The 22,929-nt window shown below is 36.5% G+C and overlaps 1 protein-coding gene across 1 annotated transcript in view; it reads left to right on the top strand.

Annotated features, from left to right (window-relative positions):
- Positions 1-22,929, top strand: part of EIF2AK4 (eukaryotic translation initiation factor 2 alpha kinase 4) — a 47,870-nt gene that overhangs the window by 13,948 nt on the left and 10,993 nt on the right. Inside the window, exons 8-33 of the mRNA XM_009321002.1 lie at positions 391-539; positions 2,747-2,862; positions 3,916-4,073; positions 4,505-5,040; positions 5,416-5,525; positions 6,059-6,216; positions 6,562-6,974; positions 7,719-7,788; positions 9,000-9,083; positions 10,338-10,460; positions 10,920-11,024; positions 11,260-11,317; positions 12,019-12,098; positions 12,811-12,912; positions 13,546-13,596; positions 14,595-14,831; positions 15,449-15,524; positions 17,190-17,311; positions 18,479-18,528; positions 18,622-18,790; positions 19,261-19,377; positions 20,078-20,143; positions 20,718-20,888; positions 21,516-21,650; positions 21,782-21,889; positions 22,659-22,787. Of these exons, the coding sequence (XP_009319277.1) occupies positions 391-539; positions 2,747-2,862; positions 3,916-4,073; positions 4,505-5,040; positions 5,416-5,525; positions 6,059-6,216; positions 6,562-6,974; positions 7,719-7,788; positions 9,000-9,083; positions 10,338-10,460; positions 10,920-11,024; positions 11,260-11,317; positions 12,019-12,098; positions 12,811-12,912; positions 13,546-13,596; positions 14,595-14,831; positions 15,449-15,524; positions 17,190-17,311; positions 18,479-18,528; positions 18,622-18,790; positions 19,261-19,377; positions 20,078-20,143; positions 20,718-20,888; positions 21,516-21,650; positions 21,782-21,889; positions 22,659-22,787 (3,693 nt within the window). The remainder of the gene's footprint in view (positions 1-390; positions 540-2,746; positions 2,863-3,915; positions 4,074-4,504; positions 5,041-5,415; positions 5,526-6,058; positions 6,217-6,561; positions 6,975-7,718; positions 7,789-8,999; positions 9,084-10,337; positions 10,461-10,919; positions 11,025-11,259; positions 11,318-12,018; positions 12,099-12,810; positions 12,913-13,545; positions 13,597-14,594; positions 14,832-15,448; positions 15,525-17,189; positions 17,312-18,478; positions 18,529-18,621; positions 18,791-19,260; positions 19,378-20,077; positions 20,144-20,717; positions 20,889-21,515; positions 21,651-21,781; positions 21,890-22,658; positions 22,788-22,929) is intronic.

Here is a 22,929-nt window from a genome sequence, read left to right as displayed (position 1 = left end):
CCTTCTCCATGTCCCGGGTAACCAGGTCTCCCATTTCGTTCTGGAGAGGGCCCACATTTTCCCTTGTCTTCCTTTTATCCCTGACGTACCTATAGAATCTTTTCTTGCTGCCCTTGACATCCCTGGCCAGATTTAATTCTCTCAGGGCTTTAGCTTTCCTAACCTGATCCCTGGCTGCTCAGGCAACTTCTCTGTATTCCTCCCAGGCTACCTGTCCTTGCTTCCACCCTCTGTAGGCTTTCTTTTTGTGTTTGAGTTTGTCCAGGAGCTCCTTGTTCATCCGTGCAGGCCTCCTGGCGTTTTTGCCAATAATAGTAATAGTCAAGTACTCACGTATTTTGAGGATAGGAGCAGTTTCTGTACCTATTTGGTGTTTTTCCTGATTTGTAGGAACGTTTGGAAGTAGCTGCTCTGACAAGTCAAGAAAATTCTCACAGGAGAGATACTGCAGGATATAGAGTTGCTTCCAGTTTAAATGGGAGCTGTTTGGAACACGGAGTGAATAATAAACACCGACCAAATTCAGCTGGACGTTCAAAGTAAGTATGTGAGTTTGTATATGGATTTTTTGGTTTTTTGTTTAAATGTTACATTTCAAAGTGAAATTTGAAGGCAAGAGAATAATGTGCCATGTTTCTCAGCTGTTTGTTTTGGTCTCCCCCCCATGCCTCCCCCTATTCATTTGGCATGCTTTAACTAATTTATTTGCTATGGATAACTTGAGAACTTTTCAATTAAGAGAGTCAGCTTGGCCCTTAGTTTAACTTAGAAAGTATTTGGCAATCATTGGAAGGTATATTCAGGGCTTACTTAGTTTCTTAAAAGTATGCAATATGTTGGCAATTGCAGAAAAAAATTATTTTAAATTAGTTATTGTGCTATTCCAAAATCTTCATTAAATTAAAGCTTATATTCATCTGAAAACATTTGCTGTAAAGATACACCGGTGTAAAGTTCCTTGTGGGAGAACTGGATAATGCTGATTGCATTTGCAGAACAACTTATTGGAGGGAAGATTAGAGTTATTGGAGGGTTCTTTTGCTGGTACGTAACTCATCTAGGTTAGGATTGGTGATGATATAGGTAGGTTGGGGGGGTTGTTTTTATTTTCCTCCCCCCACCCCTTTCCTTTGTTCATAGCTGATATAACTGTCAAGGACAGTGGAGATATCCTGGTATTAATTTCCCTAGTTTTGATTCAGGTTGTGCCAATGACTTGTTATTTGGACTGTTGCTTTAATGGAAATAGCGTATTGCTGTTTTCTTCTTGTCTATAGACTTCAAAATTGTTTTCACATTATTTATCAGCAACACTAGATAACCTGAAGCAGAAGTTCTTCTTTGATCTGTCCTACTTTGACTCTTGCTGCTGTCTCTTCCCTTTACCTATCCCAAGTCATATTTGACAGTTGTTTCTGTGTAGTGTTTGGTGGTCCATAAATCTCTCTTCCTGTCTTCTTGCTCATCTGAGCATAACAAAACGAGACACTGTCTGTGGTTGTGGAACAAGACCAGTGTCTCACAAGTTTGTTACTATGCTTTAATGCAGAACACATACTATGGACTTATGTGAACTTTACGCACAAATTCTTACATTGTATGTTCTTATTAAGAAAAAAAAATGCAATGTTACTTATTTTAACAATGGTGAAAACAATCAAGAAGGATTTTGAAATGTTGAAACTTCTCATGATGCCATGTTCATAGAGTTAAGCAAAAGCTAGACATGTTTAGTTTTCTGAGGTCTCTTTTCACAAGAAAAGTGGTGCCGTGTTTTTATCTGTTTTTGAAGCCTCAAATATTGGTTATTAGAACACAAACTTTTAGAAGATTATTAAAATCTAAAATAATTTCATTTATAAAATATATTTTAATTCAGAAAGCCAGATGCTTTCTTTGTATTTTTTTTTTTCCTTTATACAGCACTTGTAAGAAGTTCCCTGTGGCATCTTCTTTCTATGTAGTGCTTTTTACTTTTTTTTTAATAAATTCAATATTTTGAAAGAGCTTTTACATTACCCTTCATATACTCCTGTGATTTCTATATGTGATTGTATTTATTTGGAGGATACTCTTGCAGTGGTGATATTTCTATTAATTTTGAAATAGATTGTACCAAGAAGTAATGGAGGTTGATTTGGATTAGTGGTCTTGAGTTCTTTCTGATCTCACGTGCAGCTCCATACATGCATATGAGAAGAAACACCCTAATCATACTTGCTTTGAAAGTTTTTGCAGAACTTCCCTTTTCTTGAAGGAGGGTTTTAGAGTAATAAAGGAGGCAAATGGGAAACCCATTTTAAATTAGGAAAAATAATTAAGCTAAAGCTGGAATGAACTTCCAAAATTGCATATATCTGCTTTTTGTAATGTTCTGAAAGAGAATGCAAATCAAGTCAAACTTAGATATTTTTCAGAGCTGTAGTATGTTTACTTTTTTTTTTAAGTACCCCCACCCCCAACTGGGAGTGTCATCCTAAGATGCAGAAGTTTTAAGGTTTGGGTTCAACTCCTGGCTTTGAATATAGAGACCCAGTGCGGCATGATATTGCTGCTAAAATGCTGGATTTCTAGTCAGACCTATATCTTTGCACTAACTCAGTATCTTTGAAATTAATGGATATTATCATTGGATGCAAAAGTCTCTGAAAGCTAATCCCCTTGCAGAATTGATATCTTTTGGGACTAGGAACTGCAACAATACTATCTTTTTGAGTTGGAGAAAATTGTTCTGTTCACATTGCAGACGAGAACGCCAGCTTTCTCTTAGTAATAATGAAGAGTCCCATGGAAATTACGAAGTTTTGAACTTCAGCACAAGTGGTGCTGGACAACTTATTGTCCATAAAGGAAAATGTCTAGGTAAGCAAAATTACAATTGCAGCTTGAAATACTGGGGTTTGGGCTGGTGGGGTTTTTTTTGGTGGTTTTATTTTTTTTTTTTTTTTGAGAGGCAGAACTTAAACAATGTTAACAGGTACAAGCAGCAAGGGTGGAGAGAATATTGTTCTGGATTGTGAAATGTCACAGTCAGGAGTGGGAGAGAGTAAAGTTACTTTGTTGTAAATATTTTATATTTTCTTGGGACTATTTTAAGTAAAAATTTGCTTCTCCAGATACCACTACATAACTGAATAGCTATACCAAAAAAATCCTGCACCTTCTCAACATTTTATATTCTCTACATAACTAAAATAATACTGAAAACTATTTGCTTTTAAATTTAAATATCTAGCTTGTCAGATGCACATGGCTACCAAGCAAGAAGTCATTTAGCTTTCAGTAACATGTGAAACCAGTGATAAGCACAGGGTTAGAAACACATACTTACTCTCCTTCCATTGCTGCTGTTAGCAATGGCATAAAAGCAGCAGTTTTGGTGAAAACACGAATACAAGTAACAACAGGAGACTTTCAGAACTGAAAGGCATCCATGAAGTGCCCATATGAATGGACCATCAAATGTTTTCATTGTTCATTTTCAATGTAGCGCTTCCTCAGTGGCAGGATGAACAGCCTGAAAGTCTCTGGAGCAAAGAGAATTTTATTATTTTGCAGTTTGAGGATGAACAATTATGTTACTGTGTGTAGAGCTTGGCATTTGCTCAGCAGTAAGAGTGTTTGTTTACTAAAACCTGAAATTCTTTAAAATGTGCAGCAATTTTTTGCCAGTGTGCTATTGCTTTCATTTGACTACTGCTACGTAGCATTCGGTCTCATCAGACCTGATGGTTTCCATACCTACCATGTAGGTATGGATCTTGTTCAGTTGTAAGTAGATTTGTGTTTCTGAAATTGTAGAAAGCAGGCTTACTGGTGTTTTATTTAGCATTTGCAGGAGCTCTTTTCAAGCAGCAGAAGTTTCTCCTTAGAAACAAAAGAAGCCCTGTTCCTCTTCTCTCTTTTTATGTATAGGCAAGGATGAACAGCTTGGCAAATCAGTCTACAATGCCTTGGAAATTCGCAGTGGAGACTTTGTTTTAATATATGAGTGGGTTCTGCACTGGCAAAAAAAGATGGGAAGGTTTCTTACAACACATGAAATAGAGAAGATTGAGCAGTGTAAGAAACAGGTAAGGCCCATATTTTGCATTTGGCTTAATAACAGTTAGGTGGGGTTCAGTGCTTTTCTTGAGGCTGCTAGTTTATATTAAACTTGAGAGGGTGGTGATGAGCTTGAAAATGCTAGTGTTTAGAGTATGTGCACCACAGAAGAAGATCGGTGTATTGGGGTATTCAGGAATTCATTTACAATAATATAAATGCAAGGAAGTGCGTTTTCAAGTATGCATAAATAAAATACTAAAATTCTGAAGAAAGAAGGAATCAAGCTTACCTGGCAGAAATCAAAGTTGTTCTTGCCCCTTGTGTACAATACTTCCTTTTCAGAAAAGGATGAGAATGTCATATATTTTTACATGTATTTTGTATGTGTTGTATATTTTAGTAGTGGTGTATTCATGAGATATGACACAATGTATGTTATGTTGTGTTTCTCTGACAGCTTCAGGGTGCAGAAACAGAGTTCAGCTCACTGACGAAGTTAAGTCACCCAAACATAGTACACTATAAATGTATGAACCTTAAAGAACAGGATGATTCAATTGTGGTGGACATTTTAGTGGAGCACGTCAGTGGTTGCAGCCTTTCTACATACTTACACAAAGAGACTCCAGTTCCAGTTGAGCAGTTGCGCCATTATGTGGCCCAGATCTTGTCAGCTCTCGACTACTTGCACAACAATTCAGTAGTGCACAAAGTTCTTTGTGCTTCCAGTATCCTGGTAGATGCTGAAGGAAACATCAAGGTGACAGACTACAGCATTTCCAAGCGCTTAGCTGCTATCTGCAAAGCAGATGTTTTTGAGCAAACCAAAGTTCGTTTTAGTGAGGATGGTCTTCCCAGCAAACCTGGAAAAAAAGGAGATGTATGGAGTCTGGGCTTGCTTCTGCGTTCACTCAGCCAGGGCCAAGTAACCAAGGAATATCCAGTTGCTGTTCCTACCAATTTACCTGCTGACTTCCAAGACTTTCTGGAAAAGTATGTTTGTCGCGTTCCTGTATCTTTTTGTCTTTGATTCTTTTTTAATTTTTTTTTTTTAAAGACTTGAACAGCTTTTTGAAAGAACAGCTAAATCCCCCTGTGTTGCTAGTTATAGTTTTTAGAGAAGAGGTGATTGCTCCCTCATGGCTCAGGCTGCTAATCTGGGATTTGGGAGAACAGGTCTGGTACTCTCTTCTCTTCCCTGCCACCAACTTCGTGTGTCACTGTGGATAAGTCATTTAGTCTGTCTTTGCTTCTGATTCCCATCTGAATGATAAAGGTGATAATTTCTTAGATATAAGGAGACCTCTGAATATTTAGGCCTGATATGGAATAGATCTTTGAACAATTCTCTTCTTGGTTTGGTAACAGATGCATTTGCTTGGAAGATAAGGAAAGATGGACTCCTCAGCAGTTGTTACAACATAGTTTTATAAATGTTCCACGAATGAAAACACCTGTAGCTGAAGAAAATCTAGATGGTAAGAAACTTGGTTCTTTCCATATTCTGCTAATTAAGTGGACTATATGACTGCAGTAACAGGAGAATTGAGCTGTGCTAGAGCTTCACAAGATTGCAGAAGTGTTTTATATTAAGTAACTTAAAAGCTAGTATGGTCTCTGACTTCTATATCCACGACTAGCTAGGGTGGACTGACTGCTGTTGTCTCTTCAGTAGAAGAAGCTGGTGCGTTAATTAAACCTGTAAATTCATCCACCTCCTGCATGGTGTAAATGTCAGACTTAACATTGTCCTTGGAAGATGCTGTTCCAATGAGACTTCTTTGTTATGTTCCTGTTTAAGATCAGTTCCTTTGTCCAGCATAATTAATGTTAGTAATTAAAAACTGTATTAAGGTTTATGCTTGTACCAGAGCGTAACTCTACACAGCAGAGCACTTCTGTATTTTAGGCTTTAGTTGCACTTGAAGCTATTTAGGTTTTATCTTCTTCCTGATGTTTGTGTCTTATCCCCATACTGCCAGCAGTGGTAACTTTGATATCCTCATTACAGATTCTGCAGGTGTAGATTGCATCGAGACAGTTGTACCCAGCAGTCAGATATCTAGCGCTTCATTCTTCACAGAAACACAGAAGCAATTTTCGCGCTACTACAATGAGTTTGAAGAGCTAAAATTACTTGGCAAAGGGGCTTTTGGAGCAGTCATCAAGGTATAGTATAAAAATTATTTCCCTCTATGGAATCCTTTTTGGGGATGTGTTTGTTTTCTCTAAAGCAAAACAATATATTCAATGTTTGCATGGTTTATTTACTATCTTCTAGTGTGCTGTGCCTGTGTTATGGTTTTTATCTGGAATTGAGTAGGCTGGTAAGTTTTGCGAGAGGTTGCTGGGAGTCTGGGGAGAAGCCTGTCAGTATGGGGAAGCTTGCATTTGAATTGTAGTCATTTCCCAGGTGGAAGGAAAACTTCCTCTTTGATGAAATTATTCTACTTCTGGCTCCACTTGGTAAGGCATTTATAAGCATTTGACTTCAGATTTATTTGAATTTTGCAGGTGAGAAATAAGCTTGATGGTTGCTATTATGCTGTGAAACGTATCCGCATAAACCCTGCCAGCAAGCAATTTCGGAGGATTAAGGGAGAAGTAACATTACTTTCCCGTTTGAACCATGAGAATATTGTGAGGTATTATAATGCTTGGATAGAAAAACATGAAAGTCCTGTTCCCACTGTGTCATTGTCTGAAACAACCGAAGAGAAAAGAATGCCCAGCAAAGCCAGTCTCTTCATCCTTACCACTGAGGAGACAAATGATGTGGAAGCTAATGCTCCTCCTCCGGTTTTGACAAGTTCAGTTGAGTGGAGTACTTCGTGTGAAAGATCCTCCAGCAACAAATTCAGTGGAGCTGATCAGGAGTCCAGCGATGACGACGATGACTGTGATGGGGTGTTCTCGCATTCATTTTTGTAAGTAGGCTTCAGTATTGGCACTATAGGGAACACGAGCAGAGTTGGTTTTTCCAAGTTTGTGTCTTTTATCATTCTCACTTCTTTCATCAGAGGTAGTTCACTGCATTTTCGTTCTGTTCCCTGGTTCAAAAACAGTGTATTTTCCAGCAGTCAGATAGCTAGGGAGAGGAAAATTTGTACCTAAAAACTGTCAGTGTACAAGGAAAATCTTGGTTTAAGCTTATAGAAGTTTCTTATCATTTGTGTCGGAATGCATGACTCTCTACTTTATGTTGGACTGTCCTTTCCAACCTTAAAGTAAAGTTTTAATAAACAATAACAGAGAAAAGTATTTTTCAGGATTTGTAATCTTACTTGTCCTTTCTTTTTTGTTTTGATTTTTATTGATGTATTCCATACATGCCGCTGTGTATGGAGTGGTCCTTTCACTCATGGTGTGTTTTTGTTTAAGCAAGTAAGTAAACTTATCTCAGTTTTGCTCATTGAATATAGAAATTAAATTTTACTGATGCAAATATATACCCTCCCTTTAAGAGGCTGGGCTGTCGAAGGAAGTGTTGCTTTGCAAGCAGGATACTTTTTTGGGTTTGGTTTTGTTTTGCTTTTTTGTTTAAGGCGTACATAAGGTCTTCAACAGAAGCTTAGATTTTCTTTTTTTCCACAAATAGTTTCCAGATTTCTTAGTAAATGTTTCTTGGTACCCAAAACTTCTGGGGTTTTTTCTTTCTCTTTTTTAAACAGGCCAACCACAGATTCTGAAAGCGAAATAATTTTTTATAACGAGGATGAAAACAGTAAAGGTCATCCTCCAGTAAGTATAAAGATAAAGCTGGTGAAAATGAAAAGATCATAAAATAGTCTTGGGCAAGCAAACAGGTCAGTTGGGAAGTTTTGTTTCACTTCTGGTGTAAGTACAGAAGGTGTAAGTACAGACTGGTTTTCTGAAAGGCTTGGCTGGTGGAAGGCACTGTGCAGCGCATGTGGCTGGTTATGCCTTCCCAGGTATAAGGTTATGTTGCATCAGAGTAAATGTTGTGCCATCATGAGCTGCGTTCCATAGAAATCAGTCTGATGTAGGTAATCTGGATTCTGTTTCCCATAGTGTTCATTGAGCTAAATGCGAGTTGCACTTTATAGTCATAAGCCTGGTTGTTGCAAGTTTAACACTTCAGTATGTACGTGATTTATCAGTTAACGATATGGATTACCTTACATCATCTGAAAGTTGAAATTCTGTTCTGCTTTTAGATGATAGAAACCAATATATTTGCTCATACTAGCCACTTCTTGAAAGTGGTGACGATACATATTGCTAGCTGTCAAAAAGAGACAGGAAGTCGGAAAAATGTGTAAGGTTTTAGTTGTTTTTAAGATTTTGTATGCCAGCACTTGCTGTGAACAGTCAGTGCGCTGTATCACTAGAAAGCTAGTGGCACAGTTTTCTACAGCATCTAGAATCTGTCGTTGCCAGTCCTGATGATCTGTAAAATGCTCTTATTAAAGCTTCATCTCCTTCCTCTTTCTGTTGTAATGTACATTAGCATGAAAAAGCTTTCAATATATAATTTAATAATATGACAGTGCATTTTTTTGTCACTACATCTATATATGCACTATATCAAAATTGTTGGTTGGGGGCAGGGGTTGCATTATTAATTCTATTAGGTAAGCTTTGTAATATTTTAGTTTCATTTTTTTTTTTTTTTTAAGTGTGACACACTTTGAGATTTAGGTTTCATCCAGATCTTGTGGAATGTTTTTCCTCCAGTGTCTAATGATGGCAAAATGTTACTCGTTCTCACTTTGAAAATGAGAGTTGGGTCACACCTGTTCTTCTAGTTTGCTTAGAAGCAGTGGCGTTACAAAAATGTCAATATATTCTTTTGCTGTTATTCAAACCTAGCCATAGAAGTTGAGTTCTCATCAATTTGTTCCAGCCATTAAAAAAATAGTAGTATGCATAAAAAAGCTCTGGACGGCTTCCTGTAGCTAACTGTTCTGTTAACTTCTATTGTGATAAAGGATGAAGAAGGCAATGAAAAGAATAGCCATGGAGGAGAAGACAGGACAGCAGTCACTCAGACAGTGCATTACCTGTACATTCAGGTAGAAACGTGCTTGCGTTTTCAAATAAAAGGATACTGTTTATTCCAACCTGCAGAGATTAATTGCTGGTTTTCATGAGAGAAGTAATGACCTTTAAAAAATGCAAATGAGACTAAGTTCAGTGTTGTTTTTGCAATAGACTGGTTTTCTGAAAGGCTTGGGGGGTGGAAGGCACTGTGCAGCGCACGGGGCTGGTTATGCCTTCCCAGGCTCTGTAGTTGCTCCTGGCAAGAGCAAAGTTTTGTAGTGCTATAGTGTAACGGGATCACTTGTTGTTGCTTGTGTACAAGTAAAACTTGGCAACTCCTGACCTAACCTTAGAACAACCCAACCAACCATCCGACCTTTTTGAGTCCATGGCTCTTAGAACAACCCAACAAACCATCCAAGCCTTTTGAGTTCATGGCTTCCAAAATATTGTTTTGCCTTGTGCATATTATTTGTTTAGAATATCCATCACAACCCTGTAACATTGTAGCTGGTGTTCTTGGCTTTGGTTACGGTGTTAATGCCCAGTGTGGAGTTGAAGTGTACTGTGTTAACTTCCAGAGGCGAAGAGGGGAAGTTGTATTTCAGAGATGTGGAAATTTCCTCATTCTCTTCAAAGGCGCTATATTGTGTATGCACTTTCTTTTAACAGAAAATGGTAATCTGCGAAGCCATTGTATGACCCTAACCGTAGGCACAAAATAAAATTCCTGCAGGTTTGCAACTTCAGGCTGTACTACTGGCAACATCCCCTTTGTGTTAGGAGTTAGACTGTTTCTGGGAGAAGTTGACAATCACAGCTAACTATTCTGTGGTAGAGCTTGTCTGGAAGGAAGATACAATTAGGTGGAATTAGATTTTAATAAGCTTGTTCGCATGTGTTATGTATATTCATAACATAAGCTGTTAAGATGCCAAGTAAAATAAAGCCAGAGATTCTTTCAAGTTTGGCTTAAACATACATTATGGTTTGGCTGGTTTCACCTTGTTTTTAACATTTATGTTAGAGAATGTACTACTCTACAAGCTCGTACCATTGTCCCAGAAAATGGGATAGGACCCATAAGTGAATGCATGTTTTCTAGCTAAAAGACAGCTCATAGGAAAATTCCAAACAGCAGAATGTTTTGGTGATACTATTTGCTCCTGAACTGTGTGTTACAGAACCAAACATTAACACGCACACAGGTACAAGCTTCTGGTGGTCTCTTTTCTTAACAAAACTGCTCTTTCTTCCCTCTGTCCCCTGCATATGCACAACTGAAGATGGAGTATTGTGAAAAGAGCACGTTAAGGGATACTATTGACCAAGGATTACATGAAGACACCAGTCGGCTTTGGAGGCTTTTCCGAGAAATTTTAGATGGGTTAGCTTACATCCATGAAAAGGTTAGTAAATATGACAGTTATGACCTGTCCATAATATCTATGTTATGCCTCTTTCTGTATGGGTTTCTTCATGTTCTATTAATTTTTGGGTGTTTATTAGCAAGGTTCGTTCCTTGCCCTTTCCATTATTAATCTGTTCTAGGGGTTTAGAATATTTTATCATAAACTTTAATTTTATAGTGAGCCACTTCAGATTTTCCCCTTTGTCACAAAAATTTGCCCACCTTTAAAAACGTTTTGTTAGGTATCTGGTAGCACTGAAAATTGTTTCTAGCTTCTGGGCTACAGACTATAGTCTTACTTCAAAATTAATCATCAGTGACTTAATGCAGTAGATTTCCCACTGTAATAAAAGTATGTGATACAATTTTCCAGTCTATTATAAAGAGAGTTTTATTTTGAATTGTGTTTGTTGTTTAATATTCTGTGGGTCTTTTTTTCGTTCTTCTGCTGTAACAGGGAATGATCCACAGAGACTTGAAACCTGTGAACATTTTTTTAGATTCAGATGATCATGTCAAAATTGGTGATTTTGGTTTAGCTACAGATCATCCAGCAAATGCAGTAAGTACAGCTGAAAGTGAATGGAAAAAACCCCTTGAATTTAGTGTTGTAATAACATGAGAGATGAAAATATAACACAAAAACATAGTGCTCACTAGACTTTATATTGTTAATGCCATAAACTTTTTTATTTCTAAGGTTCTAGAATTAAGCCGTGTACTGCCAACCAAAGCAAGAAAAGCCAACAGAAGCATTTCAAGTGCCACTTACAGTATGTCTGTTTTCCGGATTTCAGGTGGTCTCTAAACAAGAAGAAAATCACTCGGATAGTTCTGCTATGTCTGACCCATCAGGTTAGTTTACATAGTAGCTTGTTCTAAATTATTTTAAGCGAACACTTGTATTCTGCAGTCTTGTATGCTCTGTTAGAACTTCCATTCATTCTTTGAAAATAAAACCTTTTTCACTGGGGGGAGAAAAACCAACCACCAACTTTTGGGTAGATATGTTACATATAATCTGGCAGTTTTGACTGTTATCTAAGAATGAATTTGCTTCCACTGCTAGCCTTCTGCCATAGATCAGTCCTTTTCTCATAGTGAGGTATATAGAGATACTGTATATCTGTTCCATCTGCACTTCTGTTCTCTTGCCTGTACAGGACAATTTCAAGACTTCAGGGATTTTTGTTTGGTTGGGGGTTTTTTTTTGACACCTTCTGTAACAGGCTGAATTTTGTGTTTTGAGAAAATCTTAGTACATAGTGTGTCTTAAGATGAGTGTAATGGAAGTGAAATTTAGTTGTATCATTTGTGTGCTAACTACTACAATTCTGTAAAGCAATAGATAGGTTTAGCTACTATAGATAGATACTTGACATGTGACGGTAAGAACTGTCTGTTTTGCAAACTTCTCAACTGGGTCTCTCTCAATAAGGACTGCATTCCAACCTAGAAGAAATGAGGACAGAATACGAGTGAGTGTTTTCTTGACTTTGATGCTGCATTTCTCTCCCACTTTCTTGAAACTAGTATTCTTATCTTTTGCCACGTAGGTAATTTGACAGGGATGGTGGGCACTGCGCTGTATGTTAGCCCAGAGGTCCAAGGAAGCACTAAGTCTACGTACAATCAGGTATGATTAGAGTAGACGTAATACAAAGGTAGCATGGAATCTAAGGTACCGGTACAATTTAGGTCATTCTTGCTCAACAAAGGTGAATTCAAGGTGGAACAGGGTGTGGTGGGACTGCTGCAATAAGCAAGGGAATGAGAAATACTCCTTTGAGAGGAGACCAAGGGTAGAAGGATGTGGGCAAGTCAGATTTTCTGCCTGTAGTGACTGTGACTAGGTGCAAGCAACTTCAGGTTGAAAGCAGGTAGTCGTGGAGGACCTTTATAAATGAATAGGATGGAAATCTTAGTTAAGTCTTTAGTTAAGGTAAAATGTCATCATCAGAAGTATATATTGCTCTCCTGGATTCCTGGACTGTGATTTTGGGAGGTGGGGGTGCATTTTTTCATCAAAGAGGATCCTGTTTATATGCAGAGACGAGCTGAATTTCAAAGCAAGAATGTTTTCAAAGTGGGAGTCCTTTATGTCATGGCAGTGCTGTGATGATGGAAGGCATTGAAGTCTACCAAATCTTAATGGATTGTGTCATTTAGCAATAAATAAATAATAATTTTTAAAAACCCACCAAAACAAAACCACAAAAAACCCCACCCCTCTCTCCAGCTGTAATATACTGTGAAATTTAACCAAAACAGTATTTTTTTCTCTGCTATCATCTTCTGCAGAGAATTCACAGATACTACATTTAAGTTTCCATTTCTTTCTTCTGTAGAAAGCGGACCTGTTCAGTCTGGGTATAATATTCTTTGAAATGTCTTACCATCCCATGAGTACTGCATCAGAAAGGATCTTTGTTCTTGGTCAGCTAAGACTGGTAAGTACACAGGTATAAAAGATACTGATTCTGTGCATCAAATAGCTTGTTAATAGAAGTAAAAGGATGCAATACAGAGCAAAAATGTTTCCACAGGGAGTGCTTAAAAAAAAAAAAAAGTTTATATAATGAAAAGTGAACAATAAAATTGGAGCTGGTACTGATATTCCCTTAATGCACTGTGGATTCCCTAATGGTATTACCATCAGTCAGTGTTCTATCTGTGAAATTAATTTTTACAGTGCAAAACATTAGAGGTGTAAAGTCAGATAAAGACATCATGGCTTTAGTACACCTAGGTTTAGACCTGGTGGGTCTCTCTCAGGAACCAGTTGGTATTTGTAGTTGGTAAATGCTTGAGATTATGGGTTGTATCTTCATTGTACAAAGTATCATAAAAGCATTTCAGTGACGTTCTTTTTCATTATAGCTCTTCAAACTAAATTTGCCATGTGGTTTTTTCTGTTTGTTTGTTTGTTGGGTTTTTTTTTTTTCCCCATGGGCAATAAAAATGCTTAGTTTCTCTGTTTAAATATGTAGAACTTAAAAATAAGACTAGCCTGAGCAAGCTGGACTGCCTGTTATAATTCAAATGTGCTTTTTGGTTTTGGCTTTTTTTTTTTTTTTTTATAGCCCACTATTGTATTTCCTAAAGACTTTGATGAAGTCAAGCATGCAAAGCAGGTAATTTTGAAGACATTTTAACTATTAGGTATTCCCTGTCAAGAAATGTTAATTATCGTTTTTCCCACTTAATTTTAAATCAGTAATCTCTGCCAAGTTCTTGTTACATGACATTAGAACAAAGTAAGGGGGGGGGGGAATCTCAAAAGAATATACTAAGTTGACGTGGAAATATACTTATCTACAAAATTCCCTGAGCACAGTCATAAAGAAATATGGAGTTCACTGGCATACCTTTTAAGCTCTGAGGGACAATTTTGACTTTTTAGGCTCAGACAAATGGCAGCTATATTGTTTAACTCTTAACTTAAACTTCTGAAAGAAATCTGTGTCACAGAGCAGAAAGAGGTGTGCAAGCTAAATTGACTGCTTTGAGTTTGAAAAGAGCTGCCAAGAGCTGTTCTGGATGCCTCCGTGGCAGAGAAATGAAGTGATAAGTTGCAGTGTAAATCTTTTCTGGACCATCTAGATGACTTTTTTCTTGCGCTAGTGGACTCTTTTGTTGACCTTTAGTGTTAGCTTTTTGTCTGTTATACCCGTGAAACAGCAATCTGCCGGTTACTAGTACCATAAGAATGGTTCCATCTTGCACGGTTTACTGAAATATGCCAGGAAGATTCCCCCTTCTTTGATACCCATAACTCTCAAATCTTTGTTGTTATGCCTATGATTCTGCTTTCTCTTAACTTTGTTGATAAAGAGATGCCAGAGCTAGCATAACATAGAACAACAAAGGATACTACATATTTTGTCATCCTGGGAGGCACATTTCTAATAATTTTTGTGTTTTAGTAGATTTTATTCAGATAATAACACAATAAAAGATATTTAAATTTAATAAGCAAAGAATATCCACCCCAGAGATTCAGATCCTGCTTTTTTTGTCCCCTGTAGAGTCTCATAATTTTTTTATTAGTGTGATGTGACTAGGAGGTTTGTTGTAAATACTGCTAATATATACAATTTTTCTAAACTATAAAATTTGGTTTAATTTTTAGAGATCGGTTATTACATGGCTTCTGAACCATGATCCTGCAGCACGACCAACAGCTGTGGAGCTGTTAAAAAGTGAACATCTTCCACCACCACAAATGGAAGAGTCTGAACTCCATGAAGTACTCCACCATACCTTAGCAAATGTGGATGGAAAGGCCTACCGGACTATGATGAGTCAGATATTTTCACAGCGTATATCTCCAGCTATAGACTATACCTATGACAGTGATATGCTGAAGGTTTGTAGGTGTTCAGGGGATGCATGGGTGTGTTTTTTTCCTTTGTTGGAGAATTGCATTATCTCTTAAGATTAACCTTCGCATTAGTTCCCATTTAAAGCTACAATTTGTACTACGTGGGCTTGAATAACCACTTACCATTTGAACCTTACATTCATTCTTCAATGAAGAAATGAGCAGTGTTTGATTGTAGTAGCTAAAGCTTTAAGCTTATGTCCAGATGATTACTTTCTTTACTCTGAATTTCTGTCAAACTAATGGTACTTGCATCTGATTGCCAACAGAATGTGTTGTCTCTGACTGTTTTCTTCCCTTTCTAATCATGGCAATCAAAGTAATCTTTCTTGGTTTCTCAACCCTTAAATCTTCCTAAATCTAAAGAAAAACAAGGTAACACAGTACAACAATGCTTTGTATAGGTGTAGTTATCTTTTATTACAATTATTTTATTAAATTTTTTTGTATTTACAGTTATTTCATTACAATTTATTATAGTGGAACGAGATAGCAGAATGCTTATTTGCCTGTATTACATGGAATGATTGCCTATATTACATGGAGTGTTCATGGCATATGAATTGAATTATATGTGTACTTTTTATTTGTGATGGTTTCAGGGTAGTTTTTCTATTTGGGCAGCCAAGATACAGCAGCATGTATGCGAGGTTGTCAGCCGGATATTTAAAAGACACGGTGGGTGTTGTTACAAAAGTCGTTCATTTCCTTTTTCGTGATTGAATGGATTTAGGAGAACAGAATGGTTTTACTGCTATCACATGAGTCGGAAAGTATGTTCAGTAGTTGCATATCATTTGAAGTTCTACTTTTTTTTTCTTGCTGTTATTTCGGCGTCCCAGTAATAGCTGTTAACTTCAAATCTGAATGATTTAAATTTTCTACAGAAAGAACAGGGAAAAATCCTAATCATATCTTTGAATGTATTTGGTGGTTCTGGTAAATCTGTATGAGCTGTTAAGAGGTAGGGAGTGTTACGTAAAATCTAGATCTGAATATAAGGATAGCTCTATAGTGAAAGACCAAGCATCCATGTAGCACAGTAACCTCTCTTTGAACATAGCCAGAGTGGGAATGGCCTAAGAAACAGCAGGGAAACAGAGTGAGTGTACAGTGGTACTTTCAGTGATACTGCTCTTAGCAATGATTTGCTGTTCAGGAACTTCCTGAGCCAGAGCTGGTGTCATGGTTTAATAGTCTTTGATGGTTTTTCTTTCCAGGACTCTATCCAGTCATTAGTATTTGCTTAAAATTAGTTTTTAAGAGAGGAAGAAAACTTATGCACACACTGTCACATTTGAAATGTTACAAATTGTATTTTTATAGGCATTCATAATACTATTTCATATAAAAATAGAGAATTTTAAAATAGAAACTGGGAGATTTTGTAATATATCATAATCTGATTAACCGCAATCAGGGTTTGGCAATACAAAAGAATGAGAAACTGAGAAACGCGAAGTCAAGTAAGGAGAAGGTAGTTTTATCCCCCCCACATCCCCAGTTTAAAGCTTGGCAGACTTTGGAAAATGTTGGTCAGCATTTTATAGATTGAAATGTTTTCATTCTTTTGGAAGAAAACTGGGGGGGGTTGGATATATATTTCTTCCATTAGGTTGTATCTGCCGTCTGTAATGGTTAGAAGCATTTCCTTGTATTTGGGGCTTTTTTTTCCCCCCCTAATGTTTATGTTGAAATCTAATTGAAGATGTGAGTAAAGCTTCTATAATAAAATAGCTGTTTGAAAATGGGTAGATAATTTAAAACAGGAAAGTATTTTTCATGATTAGTGATATTAATAGTAAGGCTTCAATGAAGATTGGGTTCATACAGATAGATGGTTGCAAAATATAGCCAGAAAAAAAGGTATTTATGAGGTTTTAAAGTGAACTATAAACATTTCTAGTACGTTTTTGAGACACAGAATGCAACATGTCTGAACAATATTTGTTCTCTGTGGAAGTGCCTCTAGACCAAAACAGTACTACTGGTATCTGTAGAGTTTCTCATCTGTTTCGTACATATGCTTTTGTGAAAGGTGGTGTTTAAAGAGGGAGGGCAAGGTAAGGATTCTGCTGGGGCTGTGGAATTGGCAGTTCTCCTCTGTTTCTCTGTGGGCTGCCTGCTGAGCGCAAGAAGCATGCAAGATAGGACATCAAAGTTTGTTTGATGGCTTTCTTTAAACAGTGGAAGAGGAAAGTCTATTAAGGACACTTAAAATAATGTAATTTTTAAAAGGTATTGGTTGAGATTATCACGCCCTGCAAGGGTGTTCATGAGCTTGTAAAGAGCAGATGTTACTTCTGAAATGGCAGATAATAGTATTTTGCTGGTTTTGTGCAGGAGCCATCAAGCTGCATACTCCACTGCTAATGCCCAGAAATAAAAAACTATATGAACATAATGAAGCTTCATATTTCATGGATCACAGTGGGATGCTGGTAATGCTTCCTTATGACCTCAGAGTAAGTAGTATCATCTCTGCAGGCAAAGCTGGGTTTGAAGAGTGCTGTGGTGTTTGTAGATACCTTTGATTCACTAGTCACAAATTTGGTTTAGGCTTATGCTTCTTCTGACTGCTGACGTAGTGTATCTTTCGGTGTCTGTTCCTGTATTCCTTAATGCTGTACTCCCGGTCTTGACAGCTGGAGCCCTGGCCACGTAGAGAAGAAATAGACTTTTTTTTTTTTCTTTTTTCTTCTTTTTTTTTTTAAACACAGATGAAAATAATGCCATATTATAAATGTGATAGATGTCGCTGCTCGTTTATTTCTTTTGTGTTTTTTTTTTCTTACATATATAAGAGAAACGACTTTTCCAATGGCCAGTGAAAATTCTAATATTCCCATCCCTTTCTTATTTATATGTCTTTATAGAGAACATGGGTAACAGTCTGTCGAGTTTTATCTTCCTCAAACAGACGTTGTCAAGGATCACTGTACTCTTGAGAGGAATTGCTGTTTGCGCAGTTCAAATTTTATTGTCTGGGATTCCTCTATCAGTAATACCCACTTATACGCAGTGTTGGCCTAATTAATTACCTTGCACTTAAATTAACACCTAAATGCTCTAAGTTTATATTTTTTGCTTCTTATTGACGGTTAAAGAACCTGACTTTTCATATTCCATTTCATTAATTTAAGGTCAGTTTGACTCACCCTTCCTTTGCATTTATAACATCAAGCTATACAATATGATTCACAGTTAAGGATTTGTGCAGGATCTACAAAATCAATCTTTCTTTTGGAATTACTTGTTTTGGAAAATGTGCTGACCAAAGACTACTTAAAAAATACTCCTTTATATCTTTATGTAAACAGCAAAATACCTGCTTGTACACTTTAATATGCTCATAGTCAATTTATGATGCATTTTGCATGCATTAGGGTAATTAAGAAATGTCCTTGTGTCCCTCTAAGCTCTTCTAGGAACTTGGGGGGGGGGGGATGTTTTTATTTAAAACTTGCAGCAAGGATGATTGGATTAATACTACTTGGCTATGGCAAATATTTAAGGTATTATTACACGTGAGAGTACAAGTGTAACTGCATGGTAGTAATTCATCTCCAGTTTCAGAGCCTAGTCAGACTGAATGTTTTATTTCAACAATTTTCATGTATTCTGTTTTTCAGATTCCTTTTGCAAGATTTGTAGCTAGAAATAACATATCAAACTTGAAAAGGTAAGGGGCATAGACATGACGTTTTGCGCAGATGCCATGCTTTATGACAGTGACCACTGAAGATGCTGATTCTTTTTTCAATGTTTCTGTTAGATACTGTATAGAACGAGTTTTCAGACCTCGGAAGTTAGACCGCTGTCATCCCAAAGAACTCCTAGAATGTGCATTTGACATCATTACATCTACTGGAAATAGCTTTTTGCCTATAGCAGAAACAATTTATGCCATTTCAGAAATCATTCAAGAGTTTTCAGTGCTACAGGTAGATTCTCTAATCATCCCCTTTGCTGTCTTTTCCATCCTAAAATTTTAATCTAAGTAAATATTTAGTCTAATGTGTTTAAAAAGGATAGTTCCTTTAACCCTAACAAGTACAGAACTGTTTTCACATTTTATCGATAGTTAGTTACAGAACACTGTCATTTAAATCAAAAATATGTTTCATAGGTAAACTTAAAATGAAGCATAGGTTTGTGTGCAAAGGAAATATTAATTGAATCCTTACAGTGCCACTGAAATAACATCTGTCTTCTGTCAGGCAAGTGATTATTGTAGAATGGGACAAGCCTTGCCATTCTTTAGTTATAGATGGAAGGTAGGGTGGTGGAAGGAGAGGTCTGAAGTTAGTTTTGAACTATTATTAAAGTTTAGGAAACCTCTTTTTTTAAGCAAAATGGAATGCAAGTAAAACTTTTCTCTTTCTTTCTTCCTTTTTTCTTTACCCTTCATTAGGAAAGAAATTACAGTATCTACTTGAACCACACTGCCTTACTGAAAGCTATACTTTTGTACTGTGGGATACCAGAGGATAAACTCAATCAAGTCTACATCATTCTGTATGATGCTGTGGTAAGATATTAGTTATTAATCTAATTTCTGTAATCATCGCTGTAGAGTATCTTACTTCGTGGAGCCATTTCTAAAAATGAGTACCATTGCCAGAGTAACAAGGAATATCCTGTTGATATATAAAAAGGCTGGCTATCTTTGGGCTGTAAACTTAGATTAATTACTTTTCTGTTACTTCTGGATTGGGATGTTTTAAGGTGATTTTGAAATGTGTATGAGAGAATTACCTTTATAATTAAGATCTGGTAGACTATTCAATAAAAACTTTAAAATGTATCTTGATATCATGTTAGTCTCTTCTACCTTATAAGTACAGAAAATAGATTAAATTAATTTGAATAATTAAGGTAGTGTTTAAATCCCAACAAAGTGCCTTTTTTATTTCCTTTCATTTTATTCTTTTTTTTGTTTATTAATTTAGATAAGCATTTCAGTATTTATGTAGAAGTGCTTTTCAACAAAGTTGGTATTTTTATACTTCTTGTTGCTTCTTGAAACCAAGCCGAATATAGCCTCACTACAAGATTGCTGGAAAATGTTATTCATTGTTTTTGTTTTTTCACAGTATTATTGCAGTTTGTAAGTGCAACCTTTAATTAAAGATATTGGAAAGTTGTATTTTAATTCTTCTCAGCAATAGTAATTTTTTTTTTTTTGGTAACTCAGTTGTTGAATACCTTTGAATCTGTTTCTCTTGCAGACTGAAAAGCTAACTAAAAGAGAAGTAGAAGCCAAATTCTGTAATCTTTCTCTCACATCAAATAATGTAAGTAATTTTAATTCAGTGTTAATTTCCCTGTAACTTGCCATAAGTCAGTAATATTTTATTTACTTTGCAATTTAATCAACCAGAGTAAGGAGAGGAAAAAAAAAAAACAACCAACTGTAACATCTGCTGTTCAAAATAGACCAGTGTCTTTGGAAGTGGTCTGATTTTGTTCTCTGTTCTCTCCGGAAGTCGGTATTGCAACTGTCCAAGCTTCCTTCTTCTTTTAAACATGTTTTTCAGACTGTGGAAACAATTAAAAGGTAAACAGAATACTGTACAGTGGTATTTAGTAAAGGAAACTGACAGAAACTTTAAAAAAAAATATTGTCTGCAAATCTTGATGAATGTGCATAAAGAGTTGAGGTTAACTTCTGGACACCCTGATGAGACTTGTGCCTGTCCATTCCTTTCCTCAACTCACTAGGTAAAAACAGGCTGCTGGGCAAAACAAGCAAAAAAGGCAGATATTTTACTCACACCAAGTCAAATATTTTTCATTTTTTTAGATGTGACCTATTATGAGCACTGTCAGTGGTGCTACCTATGTCTTTTATTTGATTTTTGTTCTTAGCTTTCTCGACTCTACAGATTCATTGAGCAGAAGGGAGAAGCAAGTAATGTATTTCCATTTTTAAACACAATGATAAAACAAAAGCCAGGTGTCACTCAGCTGTTGAAGCATGGCATGAAGGATTTAGAGGAAATCATTGGTCTGCTAAAGCAACTTGGAATAAAACTTCAGGTTTGTAAAATACTCTGCTGATAAGTTAATGGATTTATAGGCTGCTGGGCCTTGTAATTAGCCAGGAAACAAAGTAATGATATTTTGGAGTAGAAAAAACACATCAGTGTCTTTTGATGGCAAGTAATAATACTGGCGTTGGTTGGTTGGTTGGTTGGTTGTTTTATTTAAAAAAAACAAACAAACGCATTTTAAGAATAAGACCTCTTCCAGTCAGAAGTCTCTGGCTTAATTTCTATCTAATGACATGCAGACTTCAAACCCCCCCCCCCCAACCAAGATTGAAGACATTACCTAGAACATAAAGGATTTTTTTAAATTTTGAAACAAACTATAAATATTTTAAAAATACAAAAAGCTGATGACTACTAAAGGCCTCCTGTCCTCCACCTTCCTTGAGGCTTGCTGTTTGGGTTTTGTGCTATAGGTCTTTTGGGCTGCTTTAAGATTAAAGCATCATTTCCTTATTTTTAATTGCATTTTAAATTTTTGGAGATAAGGAGTGTTTCCATATGTGTTCCTTACATGAGAACAGTGTTTTCAATCTATACTGCTAATGGGAAATTAATTATATTAACTGGTCATATTGGTAAGGGTCTTGCACACATATTCATTTTTATTTTACAGGTTTCTATAAATCTGGGACTAGTTTACAAAATACAGCAGCACAATGGTATTATCTTTCAGTTTATAGCATACATCAAAAGAAGACAAAGAACTGTGCCTGAAATCCTTGCTGCAGGGGGCAGATACGATCATCTGGTATGTGCTCACCTCTTTTAATGAATTTAGATTTTTTTTTTTAAAAAAACAATGAAAAAATTAAAAACCTTTTTAACACTTTGCAAAGATAACAGTTTGGGTCTTCCATTTTGTTTTTGTCTTGTTTTGAGATTCCCCAATTTAGAGGGCCACAGACGGTAGGACCAGTTCCTTCAGCTGTTGGAGTCAGCATAGCTATAGATAAAATAACTGCTGCTGTTTCCAGTGTGGAGGATTCTGTAAGTCTCTTTTCTGGGAGGTGGGGAGTTTTGTTTGTTTGTTTTACTCCTGACAGTTCAGTTAACCTAATTGTAGCCACAGATGGGCAAAAAATAAGATGTTCAGATGTGTTCCAAAATAATACCATACTGAAACAGAGAGCAAACATCAAGATGACCTGTTTTCTTCTGTGTTTCTCTACATAGAATTATTTAGTAAAATAAGAATTAGGGGAAGAGAGGATCTTCAGACTTTATACCCTTTTATTTTTAATTTAAATGGGACATTTATCTCAGCCTGTGCATTGTTTCAGATGGAAGAGTACAACTGTATATTTTAGCTAATAAGTGTTACTTCGCCCCTACCACTTCTTCTGTTATAAAAGTATAGAAGGTGGAGATGGAGAGAAACTTAAGAAAATGGACTGCTTTGTACAGCGTCACACAATTTCACTTGGTTGTGGAATGTGTATTTTATTAACTTTTCTTTGTAAGAATAAATTAAAATTGCTAAGCAGAGTGGCAAGGAAAGAACAGAATAGGCTAGGATATTTTGCAAGCTGAGGTTGTGCAGATGCTTTTCATCCAAGATTAAGCTTCAGTGACTTTCAAACATGCTTAGGTAGATTGTGGTTCTAAAAACAGGTGGATCTAACCCCTTTTTTTCAGCTTGATGCATTTTGAAAAACATTAGTGTATTTATCCTTCTTTGTTACTTTAACTACCTTACGAAGGGGAAAAGGTGATCTTGTGGCTAATATTGTTCCCCTTGTTTTTACTTTCCCTTCAGGTTTCTGTCAGCTCGTGTGACCTGCTGGTTGTAAGCGTTGGTCAGATGTCAATGGCTAGAGCTATCAATATTGTTCAGAAACTCTGGACTGCAGGAATTCCAGCCGAAATAATGTATGACTGGTCCCAGGTAGAATCTCTATCTCCGTGTGTTAACTATATTGTTGTTCTCTAAGATTAGTGAAGCTTGAGACCATCCTTTTTCAAATTTTTTCTAGTTTTTATTGAGTTACATACTCATAAAACTGAGCATGTAGGGTGCTATTCAGATA

The sequence above is a fragment of the Pygoscelis adeliae genome, unplaced genomic scaffold (genome assembly GCF_000699105.1).
Source record: "Pygoscelis adeliae isolate BGI_AS28 unplaced genomic scaffold, ASM69910v1 Scaffold3, whole genome shotgun sequence".
NCBI classification, from domain to species: domain Eukaryota; kingdom Metazoa; phylum Chordata; class Aves; order Sphenisciformes; family Spheniscidae; genus Pygoscelis; species Pygoscelis adeliae.
Note: the sequence above shows the minus strand (reverse complement) of the source record. Positions and strands in the feature narration are given on the sequence as shown.